We start from the raw sequence: 16,960 nt of genomic DNA, 5'->3' as shown, positions 1-16,960 counted from the left end.
TAGTGCCTACGGGCCCCAGCTGAGATCAGGGTCCCTTTGTGCTAGGTGCTCTGCAGAATATAATAGAGGAGTCCCTGCCCCAACGAGCATACAGTCTAAATAAACAAGACACACCGAGGGTAAGAGAGAGGAAATATTATCTGTATTTTGTAGAGAGGGAGCTGAGGCACAGAAACTATCAATTGTCCAGTCACATAGGAAGTCTATAGCAGAGGCAGGAATTGAACCCAGATTTCATTAATCCCAGGCCACTGCCTTAACAACAAGAACATTCTTCCAGGAATGACCTGCCAACCTGGTTTAGCCATAGCCGGAAGAAGCAAGAAAGTAGCTCTCCGTCTAAGACAATCAGTGCTCATTTTGGATAAAAAGGATTGTATGTTCCTTCTGCCATTTTCTTCATATGTGACTTTTTTCACCTTTTTTTCAGTAGGTAAGAGTGAGACACTAAGGACTGTCACTCAGACCTATTTGTGGCACCTTAGAGACTAACTAAGGTGCCACAAGTACTCCTTTTCTTTTTGCGAATACAGACTAACACGGCTGCTACTATGAACTCAGACCTATATGATGCATATGTATGATAGTTCAGAGGCAAAGCAGATAAAGAAAGCTGGGTGAGGAGAGAAAAATAGGAAATCTTTAGAAGTAGTATGTTTTAAAGAGGGATTTGGAGAAGGAAAGTGGCAATGTCTTAGGCACAAGGAGGCCTTACATGGAATTTAAATGGGTCATAGATGCTGTGCTAACTCTTTGCACAGGGCTGAATTTTACACAATAGTGTAAAACATACGTAAGTGAACTTTAATGAGGTTTTTTCTCATATCCCTGACTGCTATTAGTATTTCATTTGGCCCTTTTAATTAAATTGGGAGGTAACTATGCTGAGACATTTGTGTCTGGAATGAAATCGTAATGCAGACACTGTGTTTTTATTTTTATTTAGATTTATAAGCAAAAAGAAAAGAAGCGTGTCTCTTGGACTCTAGGCACCTTTTGACATAATTTTAAAAATACACTATTAGAAAAAGCATGTGTACATGTAAATCATACCCTTGACCCTTTAGGTGCAGCTACAGGAACTTTTTTAATAGCCTCCAGGGATATTTTGTGTTTGTGTTTTTTAAAAAATATGCATTCTTGTATCAAATAAACAACAACAATAACTGATATTATCCATTAAGGTGTGTACTGGGCATGAAATGAACTCCAGTGTGGGCCTGTATCTTTTCAGTGTAGGTGGTTCACTCCAGCCCTAGGCACTGAATTTAATATCACTCCAGGCATGAAAGGAAGGTTTTACTTAGAGATCAAGGCATATCATTTTAAAATCTCAGTCAGTTTCTGCTCAATTCTAATTTTGGACCCCGTCATTTTGATTAGTTGCCAATAAATGCTTTTTAATTAAAATTATATTTAACAGTTACATGCGTCAGTGAGGCTGTGCGTTGACAGTGATGGAAGTGGGTGGATAGCACAATAGAATGTGACGAGAAGTGGATATACGAAGGAAAGGAGACTACTGAATTCCAAGATAGAAACAGCAATCAAGGGAACAAGAGAGAAGGGGGAAAATGAGACTTACAGTTTAGGAGCTCAGATTAAGAATTAGTGTGTATGGAATACATGTTTAGGTTTCTTCAGTTATGGATTATTCAGATTTCACTTCATTTTCCTGCTACTCTACAATACAGAATGTGTTCCCTGCCTTCCAACTCCCCTCTCCCCCTCCATTTTGACAAAACTTGTAGCTTTAACCAAAAGAAAATGTCAAATTCAGCCATGGAAGTACTTTCAGAAATCACATTTTAAATTTCCATATATGAATATCACAGTTGCCAACTTTCACGTGATAAATAAGCACCCCGACTTTCACAATAAACCAAAAATCAGGCTAATCCCATTTCAAAACAAGGCCAAAACAAGCCAATCCCTAAGAACCCCAACACTCTATGTGACTAGATCCCCCCCGCGTGCAGTCTGGGACTGTGGTGGGCCTTCTGTGCACCCCTGACTCTCTTCCCCCCTTGCTCTTGCTTGCCGGGAGCCAATCAAAAAAAAGCACCGGTCCCTGATTAGCCAATGTGCACTTGGTGCATTTTTATAGGGCCCCCTTTTCGGGGGGAGGAGGGGAAACAAACCACCCCCCCACACACACAAAACTTGGGGCAAAGAAGTGGGGAGGGCCCCATCTACACGCTGTGGCAAGAGCCAAAGGGGCAGAGCAGAGAGCCAGGCCAATCTGCAGGGCAGGAAATGCTGCCAGGTAAGTGCGAGGCAGGTTCACTGTACAGCGCATACCCCTAGGGCCTCCCACTCCCCTCCATGGGCAGGGAAGATGTGGGAGCCGTCAACTGCTGTAGTGCACAGGGCCGCAAAATTCTTTAATTCAGCCCAGAATAGCACATACCTTTGAAGAAATCTCCCAGTATAGAGTGTGCCTTATAGCTGTTCTCAAGAGTTCTGCATAGGGCACTGCTAGCTACATGGTCCCAGAGAACCACAGTTGCCTCAGTGAGAGGCTGTTTCTGGTGCAGCTGTTGAGGGCCTGGAATTGGCAGCCTAAGGAAGATGCAAGCCTGTGAAGGATGAGGCGTACTGATATGATGTAGTCTTTGCAGCTTTTCCTGTGAAGGAGGCAGGTTTCTATGTTCTGCCGAAATCTGATGTTCCAGGTTGTTTCCACTTTTAGCTCCAGACCTTTTCTAAAGTCAGAAAAAAACTTTAGAAAAGGTATAAAAAAGTACTGCTCACTATATTGTTATCATTCTTCCACTGGAAAGCCAGCAGCACTTCAGTACAAAGCAGTGTAAATTAAAACCACAAGAAAGAAATCTCAAATCAGTTTCTTAAATGTAGTTCCAGAAGAAAATATTAATAGCCAAATTGACCCAGCAAGACTCCATGTTTGTTCAGAATAAGCTGAGAATCTCTGGTTTTACGTTTCTCTCTGCTTTAAATAGTATGCATCAATCTGACAGCTTATATTTTATTGAACAATTTAGTGGCAGAGTTTAGGTGCAGTATGTATACCACACACCACCAGCTATCCACAGCTTTGATGGAAATATTACTTAGCTGTTAGGCCCATCCTTCCCAGAACTGCGTGTTGAAACTGGCAACTGTTTCATAAATACCTGGTGCTTTTAAAAGACAATGCAAGCTAAATGTGATAAGTATTGATGGCAATCTAAAAATGCTTACATGATGTACTTTACCTTCCTATTATAGCATGTTAATATTGGATTTTTTTTCCCCTCTAAAAACTAAGGGCTTGTCTATACTACTGCTTAAGTCGATGTAACATACATCGCTCAGGGATGTGGAAAAAACACGCCCCTCCCCTGGGTGATGTAAGTTACATTTACTTAAAACAGTTTCTACACCGCGGTATGTGAGTGGGAGATGCTCTCCTGCTGACACAGCTTCTGCCTCTCGTTGAGGTGGAGTAATTATGTCGATGGGAAAGTGCTCTCCCGTCGACATAGCACATCTTCACCAGAGGCACTGCAATCAGTGCTGCTGCAGCACGGTAGTGAAGATCAGCCCCAAGTCCCAAACATAAGAGTAATTAATACTTTGGACTTCACTGGCACCCTTCACCCCAGGACCTCAAGGAATTTGCCATCACTAACATGGAGCTTATCTTCACTCGGAGGTAGTCCCAAATTCAGCAGTCAGTGGCCAGCAGTTGGTATAGCTGCACTGGTACTGGCACCTAATTGTAGCTAATGGAAGTACTCTGGATTTTCTCTGGGGTAACAGAACAGAAGCTGTCTCAGTGTGTATGGTTGTAATCAGCACACATTTACAATGGCATAAGGGTTGGGGTATTTTTAATTGCTAATAGGATTTAATATTCATTAACCTGTTGTTGACAAATGCTTGAATCTGTTATGCCTTGTACTGCAGAAGGATAGCAACTCTGTTTGGCGACAGAAACAATATGGTAGTTAATTTGCATTCTGCTCTTCCCTTAAAATACAGTCAGAATGTTTTATAGCAGTATTATTTGTAAGTACACTCGGCAAGGTCTGTTGACTTCGGCTATTTGTGTATAATTAGACACATTTGATTGCCATCAGCTAAGCAAGAGAAGGTGTTCTATTGCTCATATTCAGTGTAGTGTATTTATTTCTTACTTTCACCTCTAAACTGCTGCTTGAATAAAAACAAATCTCAGCTGAGCTTTTCCCTCCTGATTTTAATACCCGTTCAGAGCAATGAAGATTGTCCTATGATCTTACAGTATGAAAAGCTTTTATCTGAAATTATCATATCAATATTTTATCACTAATAGAATTGTATATTCTCTTCCAGTAGTTTTCCCAGGGGTGTTTTTCAGAACATTAGAGTTATCACTGAAAGTTCTACATTTCTCTAAAAATAAACCAGTATTTTATGAGGCAACGTCTTTACCAAGCTTTGAGATTCAGAGGGCCAAATTCAGTCCTTGGGTAGATGCATGCAACTCCCACTAACTACTGAAGAACTTTAGTGCACAGACTAATGTAGTCAAGAGTTCATTCTAAATGTGGATTTCTTCATTTTGTAAGTTAGGCGAACAAAGGGCTGCTGTAATGTCTGTTGACTAGAGTAATAACATGTACTATTCAGATTATTAATACGTCACTAGATAAATCAGCTGGTTGAGAAGTTTCTATTAATATATTTAAATTTGCTGTTTTTGAGTACTTAACTTCAGCAAGCTATTCACAGGCCAGTATTAGAGTAAGGTGAATTGGAGAATGTTAGATGTAACATTCATAATTTACAAATGGTATTAAAAGACTGAAATTTATCACTGTCAGATGGTCTGACAAATCCAAATCTCTCTCTTCACCCTGCACCCCCAAAAAAGTTTTATTTTTTCATTGAGTTCATAGGTTTTGTATCTTTTTTGATACCAATCTTTATCAACTGTGCAATAATTGTCTAACTGGCTGATAGGACACGAATGAGATTGTTCTTTAACACAGTTGGATCAAATTAATATCTTCTCATTAATCATAGAAATGTCAGGCTACAAAGAGGCAGACCAAGTAAACCTAGAGCATCCCTGACAGGTCCAACCTATTCTTAAAAACCTTCAGTGTTAGGGATTTCACAACCTACTTTGGAAGCCTATTCTAGATCTTAACAACACTTGTAATTAGAAATGGTAAAAATGAAATGGGAAGATATGTGAGACATGTTCATGAGCCCTGACCACTAGAAGTAAGGAAAAAATATTTTGCCTGAAGCATTGTTTCTAGGAACTGAAATATGTGGAGAGAAAAGCAATCAGAAAAGCCAGCCATAATGTAAGTTAACAAAAGCTTCTGTTGATTTTTTTTGCCTGATTCCATCTCTGTTTTACTAAATCAACAACATAAGAGAAGATCCAGGCCTGAGAATGGAATTTGTTATGTGGAAGATAGGAATGGAATGTCCTCTTAGCGGAGCATTATTCGTAAGATGAAAATACATAGTAGTTTCTGGGCGAACCCTTGAGAGAGCCTAAAGAATGGAGTGGCATACAAACGCATTCATTTCTGAAAGCTATTTCTTTCTATCTACATTTTACAGTGAGTTCAGGGATTATCAATAGACAATACAATATGTATGGCTAAGAGCATCAAAAAATAAATAGCCAGTTTCCCAGGTATTCTTGACCTCTACTTGGCCTTTTGGGATCTGTTCTGCCAGCCCTGAGTCACCAGAGCACATTTCACTCTGGCTGCATAACTCATTAGTTATCAGGATCCAGAACCAGGTTGCATAGAGCCATCAAATGGAATATCCAGCTCTTCCTCCCTTCCTCCCTGCAAGAATGGCATAAAGGGAGAATGAGCAGGGACTGAGATTCTGATCCAAAGATTTTAATCTTGTTGACAAATGAATTTTGGATGCATATTTCATGTTGAGAAGGGATAACAGCTGATAATAGCATGCATGGATATATCACATGCATTGGTGGATGTTGAGATGAGCTCCATTCAATGAATGAAAAGACAAGAAAGGAACAAAAATTGTACCATGTACCGTAGCAAATCTCTTACCCCAATTCTGTTGAATTTAATTCTGTGTTTCAAATCTCTTCATGATTCTGGAAAATCATTATTTGAAATGTCAACCAGCAGAAAAGAAAGAGAGGTTAATACAGGCCTAACTGATACTATTTGTCTTTACTTCTGAAAAATATTATTGTCAAACAACATAGAAACACAGACGTTTCTTGTGGCACCTTTGAGGGGAAGAGACAAACACCTACAAGATCTCTATCAAGCATTCTTACAACTACAATACCCACCTGCTGAAGTGAAGAAAAGTACCCAGAAGAGTGCTCCAGAAGTTACCTACTACAGGACAGGCCCAACAAAGAAAATAACAGAACGCCACTAGCCATCACCTTCAGCCCCCAACTAAAACCTCTCCAACGCATCATCAAGGATCTACAACCTATCCTGAAGGACGACGCATCACTCTCACAGATCTTGGGGGACAGGCCAGTCCTTGCTTACAGACAGCCCCCCAACCTGAAGCAAATACTTACCAGCAACCACACAGCACACAACAAAAACACTAACCCAGGAACCTATCCTTGCAACAAAACCCGTTGCCAACTCTGTCCACATATCTATTCAGGGGACACCATCATAGGGCCTAATCACATCAGCCACACTATCAGAGGCTCGTTCACCTGCGCATCTACCAATGTGATATATGCCATCATGTACCAGCAATGCCCCTCTGCCATGTACATTGGCCAAACTGGACAGTCTCTACGTAAAAGAATGAATGGACACAAATCAGACGTCAAGAATTATAACATTCAAAAACCAGTTGGAAAACACTTCAATCTCTTTGGTCACTTGATTACAGACCTAAAAGTGGCAATTCTTCAACAAAAAAAACTCCAGAAACAGACTCCAATGAGAGACTGTTGAATTGGAATTAATTTGCAAACTGGATACAATTAACTTAGGCTTGAATAAAGACTGGGAGTGGATGTGTCATTACACAAAGTAAAAATATTTCCCCATGTTTATCCCCCCCACCCCCCCACGGTTCCTCGGACGTTCTTGTCAACTGCTGGAAATGGCCCACCTTGATTATCACTACAAAAGGTTTCTCTCTCCTCCCCCTCCCCCGCTCTCCTGCTGGTAATAGCTCACCTTACCTGATCACTCTTGTTACAGTCTGTATGGTAACACCCATTGTTTCATGTTCTCTATGTATATAAAATCTCCGCACTGTGTTTTCCACTACATGTATCCGATGAAGTGAGCTGTAGCTCACGAAAGGTTATGCTCAAATAAATTTGTTAGTCTCTAAGGTGCCACGAGTCCTCCTTTTCTTTTTGCGGATACAGACTAACACAACTGCTACTCTGAAACCTGACAGACATTTCTGATTTTTTTTTGTTGCTCAGAGAATTTGTTAGCTTTGAGATTCAATAAGTGTGCAGCTTGGCTTCAGAATTACTCCTTAAGCATGATGCTTGATATTAATTCCAATTCAGGTGATTTAATGATAGAGCCTTGAGCTTGATTAGCTGTGATGGTAAATGAACTATAGACAGGGCTTGGGCTAAGGACCTGTTTGATTGTGATGTAGACATTCGGGCTGGAGCCCAGGCTCTAGGAGCCTGTAAGGTGGAAGGGTCCCAGAGCTCGGCTGCAGCCCTAGCCCCGCTGTCTACAACGCCATTAACCGCCCTTAGGCCAAGTCCTGTGAGCCCAAGTCAGCTAGCAAAAGCCAGCCCCAGGTTTTTAATTGCAGTGTAGACATACCCTTTTTGAGAAGCTGAAAGCAATGCTAAATAGTTGCAAGGAAAATTAACTGAGGATGGGCAAATTATTTGGTGAGACTATGGAAGGAAAAGGTCAGAATGTGTTTGTGAAATGGATAAGCACATTGTCTGATGTACTCTGTTAAAAATGTGGCACAAGACTCATGCGATCATAATGTCCCTTGGGGCTTTTGAGACTGTATCATTGCATGACTTTGAATTGTGACCATTAACAGCCCAACACATTAAGCTCCTCTTTTTAAAAGCCCATATATGCATTTAAAACGTTACTGTACATGTGCTTGAAGTGAAATGACTGCAACTTCTGTGAATAGAAAAAGGGACCAAAATAATTTCTCAACCAACCTTCGACATGTGTGGCAAATTGCTGGCATGATTATGATGGGTCCTGCGTTTCCTCTTGTTGGGGGTTCAGAGCGCAGTTTCCTGCCCCTGAACTAAGGGATCGACTGCTAGGACCACGCAATGGGACCTCACCCCTAAGCGGACCAGCACGGCCTCCAAAACCACCCAATGGGATCTTGTCCCCAGAAGGTTTCATGCTACATCAAAGACCCCTTCCCCCCCCTCCCCCGAGATAAAACTCACCCACAGAAGGCCCAGCATCTTTCCGGAAACTCCCAAGCAAGATCGCATCCCTAAAACAGCCAGTACTGCTGCTTCCAAAACTGTCCTTCCTAAAAGGACAAGTACTTCCCCAAAATCTGTAAGGTAAGACACTTCCCTCGTTCCGGAGTTCATGCCTCAAGGTCCGGCCAAACGGAGTACTCAAGACAGGGAGGAAAATAGGCAACAGGCTAATCCCACAGCAATTTTCTAGCCTTAGCCTGTGGTGCTTGAGCAACCAGAGGAGCAGCTGCCCACGCTGAGGGCCACCACACCATAGCAAGCCACTTGTATAGAGGAGTTGGCGAGGACAGCCTTCTTCGATGACTTTGACCTCCTTGTAGACAGATGCACTAAAGACCTGTCTGCAGAAATCGTATCTGGGTGGAAGGGAACTCAGGAGAATGCACCGACTGCTCACAGAACTCCTGCGTGGAGACATAACCACCACCACCACAGGAGAGAATCCAGGAGAAGGAACATCAGTCGCCGCTACAACCCAGCAGCAGCTTTTAGGATCCAGAAGCTCTACTGGTCAAACCGCCCTAAGGCTACGAGAGAGATCCTCGATGGGCTCTCATCTTACTGCGCAATCCCATCCGAGAGACTATTCTCGTACTTCAAGGGTGTGTTTGACCATGTAGCTCAGAACAACATTCCTAATTCTCAATTACAATTACTGAGGGACAATCCCCACTCATTGATTATTTTGCTTTCCACAACCAACTCTCTGTACAACTCTTCATGAGTGATGTATCCAAATATTTGGATTCGAATATCTAAACCATATTGTTAAATTTATTCACCTAAATTTGGGTTCTTGCTCTTTATGTACTTTATGTATTATGTCTTTTAAAAACAAACTCTGTATTTGTGAATAATCTAAGCACTATACCCAGATGTACAGACATGCTTTTCTCAACCTATGTTTTACATAATTTTTTTAACATTAGCTTTAATAAAATTTTAAATCTCTCTTTGGTCTAATTTCTGATATGTCCTATATCGAAATGATTTTCCTACAAAGAGGGGTTCACTAAATCATAAAATAGGTCTTTTCCAACTATAGGTACCATTATGTTACTGTACTTATATTTGGAAACTTCAAATATATGTAACAAAAAATCAGCACAGTTCTACATTTTGTTTGCTGCAAAGAAATTCATCTTTGAACTGCTGTATGTAGTTTTTATTTTTTTGAAAGAGGGAATTTGCAGCCACCCACAACCCAGATGTATTTATGCAATTCCACAAATGAGTATAGCACTTTTCAAAGCAAATAGGAAACGCATAAGAACTGTAAGACTCAGTGACTTTATACTATGTAGGCCAGATCTTCTAGGTTGCAGAACACACTCCTGAGTGTTACTGAGCACCTTCAATTCCCATTAACTCCCATTTACAATTGGAAGTGGAAGTACTTAACGATTTTCCGGACAGACATAAATCGGGCAACAGTTCTGACCCAAGAGGGTATGGAGATAGCGCTGATAAGTAGATATGCTTGTGAATGATTACAGGGAACAAGTGGGTTTGAAGGAGGTGAAAGTTATATCCAGGGGCAATGGGTGCAAAGAAAACAACTAACAAGACATGGGAGCTCCTTGCTACCTGATGGAGCAATGAGAAAAGGAAGCACAAAACTGAGGGCTAGTCAACACTAGAAAATTGGGTTGGCATAATTACATTCCTTGGGAGTATGAAAAATCTACATCCCAAGTGGCGTAGTTAAGTCGACCGAAGTACTCATGTAGGCAGCACCAGGTCGACAGAAGAAATCGTCTATCACCCTAGCTACCACATCTGAGGGAGGTAGATTATCTACGCTGATCGGAGAACCCTTCCCGTCAGTGTGGGTAGTGTCTACAATGAAGTGCAGCTGCACCAGAGCTGTTGTAGCATTTTAAGTGTAGACAAAGCCCTAAGAGTGGAGAAAAAGGATAAAGGGGGCAGTAACAACAGAGGAATCAGAGGAGTTTAAGGCACTAAAAGGTGAAAAATAGGAAATGAAACCAGCAGTGCTGGATTAAGAGGAGCTTTAACTTGATGCAGTAGAAGTCAGGAAGCCAAATTAAAATAGATTGCTATAGCAATAGCAAATGTCTCAAAAGCTTCTTTTACAAGAGACATGCAGTCATAAATAATAATTAATGCTCTAGTGCTCCCTTGTCAGGAATTTTCTTCGTTAAAACTTCGTGGTTTCTTTTAAATTTTGAATAAATCACCTGCTTATAATTTTTATTTACAAGAGGGAAATGAAACAGCTTGGCCAAACTCCCAGTGTATCAACCAAATCCAGTTCTTGGACTTTGCAATGAAAAATATCATTGTTATAAATGGCATTAAGACAGTAAGGTGGGTGGAGAGGCTCTGCAAATTTGCGAAGTTCAATTTCTCTTCAATTTGCTTCACATGCTTGGCTGACCAGTGATCCTAAGAATTCTGAACATTCTGTCATGAAGGCAACTGCTTGTATCTAATCAGATACTTCACTGACAGTGGAGAGGTTGTCACTGACAGATGAAGAGGTTGACATAGAGGGCTTTAAAAAGTGTGAAAGTAAATCAATCACTGAAGTTTCATCAGTGATCGTGCAGAAATTTTTTATCTGATGTTCGAGCAGGCATGTGGTGACATGCTTGCAGGAACGATGAAGGGTCAGAGAAGGCAGAAGTACATGTGGGATGAAATCCTGGACTCACTGATTTCAGTGTGGCCAAGATTTTTCCCATAGTATCACAAGGGCTCCATCTTTTCTGATTTTGTCTAGATCACACTAGTCCCAGAGAAAGATTGTGTCTCTCAAAAACTTACTCTGATTTCAGAAAATGATTCTGCATATAAAAACAATAATATAACTACAGTTTTAAGGGACTATATAGAGAGGTTGGAATTTCATCCTTATTCCTCCTCGCAATCTGTAATATGTGTAATAAATTATTCTCAAAGAAAATTTGGAAGATTAATATGTATCATTGTCAACCAATTTATACTATTCAGATGATCACAGAAGGACTGAATCTACTCCCCCTCACAATAGGTGAACACCAGGGTAAATTCACTGGCAACACATTAATAACTTAATACATACTTCTCTCTTCCTCTCCCCCCCCCCCTTTATGGGAGTCAGATTCTGGAGGCGGTCATACATCAGTAGCCCTCTATAGGGTTGGTTTTGTTTTTCTCCAAAGATATTATGTGAAATTGTTTTTAGGTGTGGATTGTGAGGATTTATAGTAGATACAATGGGCATGGGTAGTGCCATATACAATGCCAAATCTCAGAGATATTGCTAGTTAGAGCTGGTTGGAAAATGTCCATCAGAACTTTTCTTTAGTTAAAGCTCTCCTAAATAGCACTGAGGCCACTGGGGTTGTTCAGCATATGCCAACTCAGGACTTCTCTTCACCAGTTGTGTAGTTTCTGCCCAGCCAGTGGCACACCTTGCTGCTTTTCAGTTGTTTTCTGTTAGTTGCATTTGGGCCTCAGATATGTCCAAAAAATCGTTTACACCTGTAGTCTCAGTACACCCTTTAAAAGCAGTGCCTCTGCAGATGCAAAGAACTCTGTTCCTGTCTGAGAACTAAAGGCTAGAGCTGGTTGACAATTTTTTGGTAGGAAAATTCTGATTTGTCAAAACCAGAACTTTTAATAGAAACTTTTATTGTTTTTGTCAGGAAAGTTTCTCAGGTCCAGCATGACATTTCTGCAAAAGAGCGAGCACGTGCACCCTCACCTGGAGTATGGGAGACCCAGGTTCAAGTCTTTGATCTGCCTGATTCAGAGCATGGACTTGAACCTGCGTCTCCCGTATCCCAGGTGAGTGCCCAAAACACCAGGCAGTAGAGTCTTTCTCTCCTTCCACACCCCACAGAATAATTTATTTATACAAAGTGGATCAGCTCCAATAGGAGAGGTTGGAAGGCTTCCCATCCCAGATAGCTAAGCAGAAACACTGGAAGCCTTTGGAATGAAGGAATGGCAAAGCTAGAGTTCCAGTTGGGTTGCTGTCCTGGGTGGGCTCATGGGCGGGAGGAAGCTGGATATGTTAGGGGAAGGGTTTCTAATGCCTGTGCTCTTGGGTCCTGCCTTGGTATGGAGAATTTCTCAGAGACTTTATGCTGCGTGCAATCCAGCAAGCTCACAGATGGTTCTGATGAGCTGCTTTTTGAGATACAGTGGGGCTTGAACAAAAACAATTTAACTCCTAGTTCACTAAGATTTCCAGATGCTTTCCAAATTAAAGCACACACAGAACAATATACATGCATGTCTGTATGCCTCCAGTCTCCAAAGGGTTGTTTCTCAGGTCCTTGCACTTTGATTTATCTAGGTTATAACAAACTACTGCTCAAACGCAGGATCACCGTTGCATACTGACTTTTGCTACTTTCTCCAGCATTTTTCACTGTCTACTAAGAGCATGATCCTGGCTTTAATCCACATAATCTACTGCTATGGCATTTTTTTTCTTAACTTTTCCTTTTTCCACTGAATTTTCAAAGAGAAAAAGGATAGCACAGCACAGGTAAAAGTCAAGTTGAAAGGCTTTCCTGAAATATATCGCCCAATACCACCACATCATCAACACTCTTTCACACAGGGTCACATTCAAAATAAAACCCAGTGTGTATAGCCATGGTTCTGTCTCAGAAAGTCGTGCTTCTAATAATTACCTGTGGAGAAAAGAAAAGGTAGCTTAATTATTATATATAAACAACTCCATCTTCTCAGAAGTTTTCTTTCACTGTGTTAAGTACTATGGCATTAAGTCCGTGACTCCCATTGACTTTAGTAGAAGTCACAAATCTGAAAACCCCATGTAGCACTTTGTCAATTGTACTTAGCATGGAAACATCTATACATATTCTCTGAAGCTAGCTCTTAGTGTCTGAGAAAGGTTTGCGAGTAAATTTCCAAGGAGTTACACCCAGGGTTGTAAAGGCCACAAAAAGCCTGATTCTGCTCAGCTTCAAGCCTGGTGGAGTCATTTACACCTGTGCAAAGTAGGTGTAAAACACTAGCAAATCAGAGTGGTTGTTTTTACACCTTCTTTGTATAGGCATAAATGATAACACAAAGTTCAAGACTGTTAAGAATCAGACCCTAAAATTCTACCAGACTGTTAGTTTACTAGCAAATAAGACTAATAATGAGTCAGGTTTTGGCTAACGGGTAATACTTTTGTCACATAGTTTAAAACCATTAAGCTTAATTGGACATAAGTGTTAGTTTTTTTAATAATAATGAATAACAATAACAGGCTTTTGTAAGTAATATTTGTATGCCCTGGTTGAAGGCTATAGTATTCTAATCATTACCATACCAAAACTGTAATTTCATGGTGTCTTCTGAGCTTTAAGAGTAATTTTATTTCTTTGTTTCGCCTTAGGCTTACCTTATGGATGGGAAGAAGCTTACACAGCAGATGGAATCAAGTACTTTATCAAGTGAGTACCGGCATCAAAGCTATGTAAGCAGTTTCTATCACATCTGGAGGATGATGGGGAGAGATTCAAATAATCAGAGGGGGTAAAAAAGCTCTAAGCTTTCTAGGAGGAACACTAAAATCAGTAACATGAAAAGAAACATCATCTCTCTTATAAAGAAAAAGAGTACTTGTGGTAGCTCACGAAAGCTTATGCTCAAATAAATTTGTTAGTCTCTAAGGTGCCACAAGTACTCCTTTTTCTTTTTGCGAATACAGACTAACACAGCTGCTACTCTGAAACCTGTCATCTCTCTTATATACAGCTTGTTAATGACATCATTTATTGATTTTCTTAGGGACAAACTTATATAATGAGACTGGGCTTTTCAAAGAATTCTAAGAGCATTATGTACCCAAATCCTACTGAAATTCACTGGGAGTCAGGTGACCAACTCCCAACCTCATATTGTCTTGATCAGTGTTTGATCCTTTCAATGTTGCCAATAGTTCACAGGCCCGAACATTCAAATGCTAAAATGAAAAAATCAACTTTAAAACTGGTTGGGAGCCTCGGTGCTGGAGAAACATCAGACAGTACTCAGTGATTTGGGGGATGTAGCTCTGGCTCCGACCCTAGGAGCTCTTCCCATAATAATACACAAACCTTAGGGCTCTCTAGATGAACTGACACTTTGTTGAATCTGGGATATGGCACCTGTGCCCCATGCATTACTTAAGCAAAACCCCAGAATCCTTTGTAGTGTCTGCAGTTTTTCCTGGGCAGCCAGACAGACAACTCCAGATACAGCTTGGTGTCTGTGCATCATTTTATTCTATTCTGTGCAGATAGTATCTGAGCACCTTCCAGTAATGCATTTTTTTCATCTCTTTTCATGGCTTCCTCTTTAGTGTTTCTGTTTTTTCCCCCTCTCTCTCTTTCCTCCCTTTTTGCTCCTTTTGTCTTCCTTTATCGTTTTGTCCTCTGTCATTTATGCACATTGGCACCCATTGTCATTTCTATAGGGTCAGAATGCTTTGCACATGCAGAAAGCAAAGGAAAATGAGTAGGATGCTAATCAGTTTCCTTCTGCAATCTCTTCTGCATGTAAAGGCTTTGACCCACTGTGTCAGTGACCTTCTGTGTCAAGAACTGGCTGTGAAGGAGTATTGGCTAGCTTTATACAAAACTTATCAGTTTTTCTTTGTATCCAGACAAGTGTTAAAGAGCCTAGATGCTGACAGACACTTATTAAACCCAGTCAACTTCCATCTGCAATCTTTTCACCCAGAAAACGGCACAAGGAAAAGGACTAACATGTTAGTTTCTCTTTCTAACTAGTCCCAGTAGAATGTTCTTTACCATGTGATTACCTTCTATAGCTGTCCATTCAGACTACATCTAAAACCATCCCTTGTGTGTCAGAAAGTGATGTTCTTGTTTTGAAAATGGACTTTCTAGGCAGCTTTGTATCTGGAATTAAGTTGTTCTGCTATTGTAATGGATTGAAGGAGCAGAGTGGAAGGCATTTCATCATAACTGTAAAGTAAGCAAGAAACTCCCAAGTTTCCTGCCATTGATTTAAAAGAGAAGTTATTACTTTACACTAAAGATATTAATCATAGGCTTACTAACTTAAAATCACTGAGTTCTGACAAGTCAAATTTTCACTGCCTTTAGGTTAGCCTACCTTACTCAGTGAATATTGCCATTGAAATTGGGCCAGTTACCAAGATATTTTGTCATATTCTTTATGCATTCCAGTGCTTGTCAATGCAAATATTTTAGCCATACTAAAAACTGCTGTCTGTATGCATCTGGAGTATTTTAAGCTAAAGAAAAAGAAATAATCTGATTCAATTTCTGGGTTTTTTTAAAGAAAAATACATATATGGCGTTCTGCTCTGTATATAGCAGGGATGGGCAAACTTTTTGTCCCAAGGGCCACATCTGGGAAGAGAAATTGTATGGGAGGTCATGAATGCTCACAGGATTGGGATGTGGGAGGGGGTGAGGGCTCAGATGGGGGTGTGAGCTCCGGGATGGGGCTAGGAATGAGGAGTTCAGGGTGCGGGAGGGGGCTCCGGGTTGGAGCAGGGGAATGGGGTATGGGAGGGTGAGGGCTCTCCGTCTGGGGGTGCAGGCTCTGGGGTGGGGCTGAGGATGAGGAGTTTCAGGTGTAGGAGGGTGTTCTGGGTTGGGACTGAGGGTTTGGAGGGCGGGAGGGGGATCAGGGCTGGGGCAGGGGGTTGGGGTATGGGGAAAGGCTCAGGGGTGCAGGATCTGGGCAGCGCTTACCTCAAACAGCTCCCAGAAGCAGTGGCATGTCCCTGCTCCAGCTCCTATGTGGAGGTGCGACCAGGAGGCTCTGCACACTGCCCCATCCACAGGCACAGCCCCTGCAGCTCCCATTGGCTGCGGTTCCTGGCCAATGGGAGCTGCAGGGGTGGCGCTTGGGGCGGGGGCAGCGGGCAGAGCCGGGCCCCCTGGCTGCCCCTATGCACAGGAGCCAGAGGGGGACCATGCCACTGCTTCTGGGAACCGTGTGGAGCGGGTCCCAGACCCTGCTCCCTGGCTGGAGCGCCGGAGCGGGGCAAGCCCGAGACTCACTCCCCAGCAGGAGCTTGAGAGCCAGATTAAAACGGCTGGCAGGCCAGATGCGACCTGTGGGCCATAGTTTGCCAACCCCTAATATATAGTGTAACCATTGTCTCAAAGGCCAAGGGTCAACTCCATTGTATTAGTGTTACCAAAGATGAGAGGAGATTGAAAAAAATGTGCTCTGGGTGATTACTGGTTAGTTAAATCTATTAATTATGTTAGTCAATAATGCATCATCACTTCAGCTTGTGCAGTATATTTTAGATGTTATAATAGCAAACAAACTTCTTATGACACCAAAAATAAGAGTAAAGAAAAATCTGTATGGCTAAATTGTCACCTGCAGTTGAATGAATTTTCAGACAACCCTCCCAAGACTAGAGGAGAGGTGACATTGAGATGTTATAATAAAACACTGTATAAATTACAATGACAAGCTCTACAAAGCTTTAAAAGCAGTCACCTTCGGGGGCGGGGAACTAGAAAATACAAAGCACTAAGATCAAGCCTTTCTTGTCATTTGCACTTG

General features: G+C 41.5%; 1 protein-coding gene across 13 annotated transcripts in view; it reads left to right on the top strand.

The window, feature by feature from the left end:
• STXBP4 (syntaxin binding protein 4) overlaps positions 1-16,960 on the top strand; it is a 137,187-nt gene that overhangs the window by 95,931 nt on the left and 24,296 nt on the right. For 8 of the 13 annotated variants that reach the window (XM_043497343.1, XM_043497347.1, XM_043497340.1 and 5 more), the window contains 2 exons: positions 13,794-13,851; positions 15,045-15,822. In XM_043497343.1, the coding sequence (XP_043353278.1) occupies positions 13,794-13,851; positions 15,045-15,171 (185 nt within the window). In that variant the 3' untranslated portion in view covers positions 15,172-15,822. Of the gene's footprint in view, positions 1-13,793; positions 13,852-15,044; positions 15,823-16,960 lie in introns of those variants that run through there. The other 5 variants (XM_043497348.1, XM_038371322.2, XM_038371318.2 and 2 more) reach the window with 1 other exon arrangement.

Source organism: Dermochelys coriacea, chromosome 14, assembly GCF_009764565.3.
Source record: "Dermochelys coriacea isolate rDerCor1 chromosome 14, rDerCor1.pri.v4, whole genome shotgun sequence".
NCBI lineage: Eukaryota > Metazoa > Chordata > Testudines > Dermochelyidae > Dermochelys > Dermochelys coriacea.
The sequence above is the reverse complement of the archived record's forward strand: the minus strand, read 5'-3'. Positions and strand labels throughout refer to the sequence as shown.